Raw genomic sequence first — 4,620 nt, 5'->3', positions numbered from 1 at the left:
TATATATATATATATATATATATATAAAGGAGCTCTGGTAGTGTAGTGCCTAAGGCACTTGACTGCTAACCAGAGGCTGGAGGTTCAAACACATAACAACAACAACAAATATATATGTATGTGTGTATATATATATGTATGGTTTAAATACAGAACATATAAGACAACTGCCTGCTCTATCAAACAACAATACAATGAATGAAATGTCTATTTCTATTTCTCATTAAAAGTAATGATCTCTGGCTGATCCAATTCAGCATCATGCCATTTAATTTTTATTGACCATCATGCCATTCTGTCCTGTTTTCTAAACACTAGATCATAGACAGAATAACCCCCGAGAATCTGATCGAGTGGACTAGCCCAGGATACATGGAAAAGAGGAACGTGAGCGTGCACTTACCCCGGTTTGAAGTGGAGGAGAGTTACAATCTTGAAGATGCCCTTTGCACCATGGGCTTAGCGGACGCCTTCAGTGAGCACCAGGCCGACTATTCGGGAATGTCTGCCAGCTCCAGGCTGTCCACTCAGAAATTCCTGCACAGGTCCTTCATGGTGGTGACAGAGGAAGGCACCGAGGCTGCGGCTGCCACCGGCATGGGCTTCAACATCGCCTCGGTCTCCGATTACGAAGACTTCCACTGCCATCATCCTTTCCTCTTCTTCATCAGGCACAATGAGTCCAACAGCATACTTTTCTTTGGCCAGTTTTCGTCTCCATAGGACTGCTATTGCCATGACATTGAGGGTCTTGGAACACCTCCCCATTGGAGTATTTGTAGGATGGTAGACATAGCCAGTTCTGTACGAATTTGCTTAGCTTGCTTGTATTCCAATCTTGCAGTCAAAATTGATCATTTAATGATTGGAGTAGTACGTGGGAGTGCCTGGGTGGCGTGAATGACTAAACCCTCATCTACTAGCAGAAGGGTGGGCTGTTTGAACCCTTCCAGAAGCTTCCGAAGAAAGGCCTGGCAATCTGCTTCCAAAAGAAGAACCCTAGGCATTTGACTGCTAACCAGAAGGCTGGTGGTTCAAACCCACCAGCCACTCCTTGGAAGGAAGATGGGGCAATGTACTTCTGTAGTGATACCGCCTTGGAAACCCAAGGAGGGGTTGCTATAAGTCGGGTCTGACATGATGGCACATAACAACAACAACATGGAACACAGGTCCACTTTGCACATACAGGGTTGCTAAATCAGAATTGAGTCCATGGCAATTAACAATAACAATAGTGTGTGTGTGTGTGTTTACAATGTTCCTTCAAAGTGAAATGTCCTTTTGTTGGACATGTGTGAAGTGAGCCAAATCAAATAATGTATCTGGCTCATTAAAAATCTTCCCTTGAATTTTTAGAAAGTAAATCAATGTCTCCCTGTAGTTTTGTGCAAGTCTCTGCAGTAAAGAGGATTGCCCAACCTTCCTTCTGAGGAGTGGCTGGTGGGTTTGAACTGCCAGCCTTCTGGTTAGCAGTCAAATGCCTTAGGCACTATGCCACCAGAGCTCCTAGTAAAGACAATAGGGATTTCTGGGGTCCCTCCAGTTCTGATATTTTGGGATAGTATAATATACAAGGAGCTCTAGTGACATATTGGCTAAAATCTAGGCTTCTAACCAAAGGTTGGTGGATCAAACCCACCAGCCACTCCATGGGAGAAAGATGAGGCAGTCTGCTTCCGTAAAGATTACAGCCTTGCAACCCCTCTGGTGCAGTTTTCTGTCCTGCTAGGTCTCTATCAATTGGTATTGACTTGATAGCAATGGATTTTGTTTTTGGTTTATAATACACAAGTAAAATCAAACAATAATTCACCTAATTCATGTGTTACTTTCTTATTCCTAGCAGATATTGTGGTCAACTGCACACAGAAAATAGAATTTAGAAACAATTTAGCAAAACATAAATTAAAATTTAAGAGATAAAACAAAACAGTCTATCAGGCAGGAGGGATCTCCGTTCTTCATACTAATGTTCAAAAGACAAAGCAAAATTTAAATAAGTTATATCAGACAGAAGATTCCCGTATTTTCATTCTGCATTCCAATTGGATATAGGCATATTTCATTTTATTGCACTGTTTTATTGTGCTTCGGAGACTGAGGTTTTTACAAATTGAAGATTTGTGGCAACCCTATGTCAGGCAGGTCTATCAGCGCCATTTTTCAACAGTGCGTGCAAACTTCGCTCTCTGAGTCACATTTAGGTAATTCTCACAATATTTCAAACTTTTTAATAATGTTATTACACACTTAATAGATTATAATAGAGTGTGTACATTTATATGCATCGTGAAACCAAAGAATTCATGTGACCTGCTTTATTGTGATATTGATGTGGTCTGGAACCAAATACAGTCTCTCTGACTTGTGCTTGTATATCATTCATCGTCAGTTACATGAACATTTCAATCATTGTGAAACAAATAGGGTATTTGAGAAGTTAAATGTGGTAGCCAGTCAACGTTCCTACCCTATCACTTTTGTAGGCTTTCGGAAGTCAATATTTAGGGCAACTTTTAGGAGAGTAAACGCTTTCTTTCCTTTTTCCCATTCCTGTATTATGGGTATTTTGTGAGTGGGGTGTGGGTTTTACCTACTCATAGTGTCTCAGAGATTTTCTGAATCTGTTCCTGACACTCCTTATGGGGGTGTCTCACTTTTAGTTTTTCGCTTTGTAACAAATCTACTTCTGTTCAAATCTGCCCTTGTGTCTTTCAGGAGTGTTTCATCCCCTTTCTCAGGTAGTTTCTGGACCCTTCTCAGTAAGCTTATACATAGGCATTTTGTTTTCTTTTGCTGTCACAAATGGCATCTTCTGTTTCATTATTGTTCTGGTTACCTCGTGCTGCCCTGACAAGAATATATACCACAAATGGGAGGCCTTAACAAACAGGAGTTTATTCTTACAATTTGGAGGCTTTAAGTCCAAGTTCAAAGTGCCAAGCTCTAGGGGTTGGGTGAAAACCCCTCAGCCTTGGGCTTCAGCTCTGCCTCCAGCTCCCGGCCCACTGAAGCTAGATGCTTTTCTTCACTCAGATAGCTGCTGGCTGCTGAGGCTGCCACGCCCAGGGTTGACAAGTAAAAAGGCACAGGCCCAATGTTACCAAACCTCATGGCCGGTCATTAATTCAAGTCCATTGTAAGTCCCAAAGTTGGCAGAGCAAGGCAGGCTGCTGAGCAACAACATGGCTACATGCAGGGTCCAAGCATACCATAGGCTAGACACCGTTCCCAAGGCGTCTCCTTAAATGCAGGATGCAGACCACATCCCAAAGGCAGCTACTTGTGATAGATCCCACCATGGAGTTGATTGCCAGTCTCCTCATGGGGAATAATTATCACCAGTTGCCCAGCCACTCAACCAGACCCAGCCAAGTTGACACACAATATAATCACTACAATTATACTTTCTAACTCTTGTTTGGTTTGCTGTATGAAGATCACTAATGTTGGGCAATCCTACTTCCGTAGTGATACTGTCTCGGAAACCCAAGGAGGGCTCGCTATGAGTCAGGGCTGACTTGAGGGCACATAACAACAACAACAACAACAATGTTGCGTATTAGTTTTATAATCTGTTACCTTGAGAGACTCCTTATTTCTTGTAAGAGGTCCTCCCCCATTGGTTATATTGGGCTTTCCAGATATCTAAGAATATTATTTATAATTTTTGAGTTGATATTTCTTTCTTTTTCTTCAATTCTTATGCCCCCATTTCCTTTCTCTTATCCGATTGCCTGGCTAATACTTCTAATTCTATGTTAAATAGTGGAGATAGGGGGTACCCTATTCTACATTTTGAATTCATGGAAATAGCTCCCCTATTTCCTCATACTAAAGATGCTGGCTTTTGGGATGAGGCATATAAATATTTTCTTAAGTTTTGAAAATATCAAACAACTCCTGACACATGAGTGTTTTTAATATTAATGGGATTTGATTTTTTTTTCAAATGCATCTACAGTGATGCATGTCTTTCATTAATATGATACATTGTTATATTTGATTCATTTTTAAGTCTACTTAGTGTCTAATTATTTTGAACATACAGATTGCCATTAAGTCAAAAATTTTCCCTTCAAAATAAATTAGCCTAAGATTCTGCTTATATTTTCACAGAGTTCCTATTTGTTATTTTTCTCAGGCTTTTCTGACATTTTTGTTCTAAACACTTATAATCAGTGTTCTAGAATTTTCCAGCAATGAATTGATTCTGAAAGCAGAGATTGAATTCATGCATATAGCCACTGTTCAAGCATTTTTGGAAGGTATTTCTTTAGCAATTGCTTTGTTGATTGGTACTCCATTTCTTTGAAAGGGTTTACAATGGCAAAAACTTTTTTTTTTTTTAAATTGATCTTTCCTTAGAGAACCTAAGAACAATTTTTTCTAGTTCATAGTATCATTTCATTTTTCAATCTAAAATAATTTTCACTTTTCATCATTTACTTTCAGAAAGTGAAATGATTTAAAGAATTTGCTCCTATTGAGCATATTAAAAATGCTCTACATTGGGATCTAAGTAAATCTCCGAGGAGTTCCCAAACGCTTTGGAACAATAAGATCAACTTTGAAGTGATCAGTTCTCATTTGTCATGATCAGACGGTGCTCTTGTT

The 4,620-nt window shown here is 39.7% G+C and overlaps 1 protein-coding gene across 1 annotated transcript in view; it reads left to right on the top strand.

Annotated features, from left to right (window-relative positions):
• Positions 1-723, top strand: part of LOC103192512 (serpin B13) — an 18,981-nt gene extending 18,258 nt beyond the window's left edge. The window contains exon 7 of the mRNA XM_042780238.1: positions 319-723. Within this exon, the coding sequence (XP_042636172.1) occupies positions 319-723 (405 nt within the window). The remainder of the gene's footprint in view (positions 1-318) is intronic.
• The last annotated feature ends 3,897 nt before the right edge of the window (positions 724-4,620 follow it).

Source organism: Orycteropus afer, unplaced genomic scaffold (assembly GCF_000298275.1).
Source record: "Orycteropus afer afer isolate SDZICR_OR568_19922 unplaced genomic scaffold, OryAfe1.0 scaffold00029, whole genome shotgun sequence".
Classification (NCBI taxonomy): Eukaryota; Metazoa; Chordata; class Mammalia; order Tubulidentata; family Orycteropodidae; genus Orycteropus; species Orycteropus afer.
The sequence above is the reverse complement of the archived record's forward strand: the minus strand, read 5'-3'. Positions and strand labels throughout refer to the sequence as shown.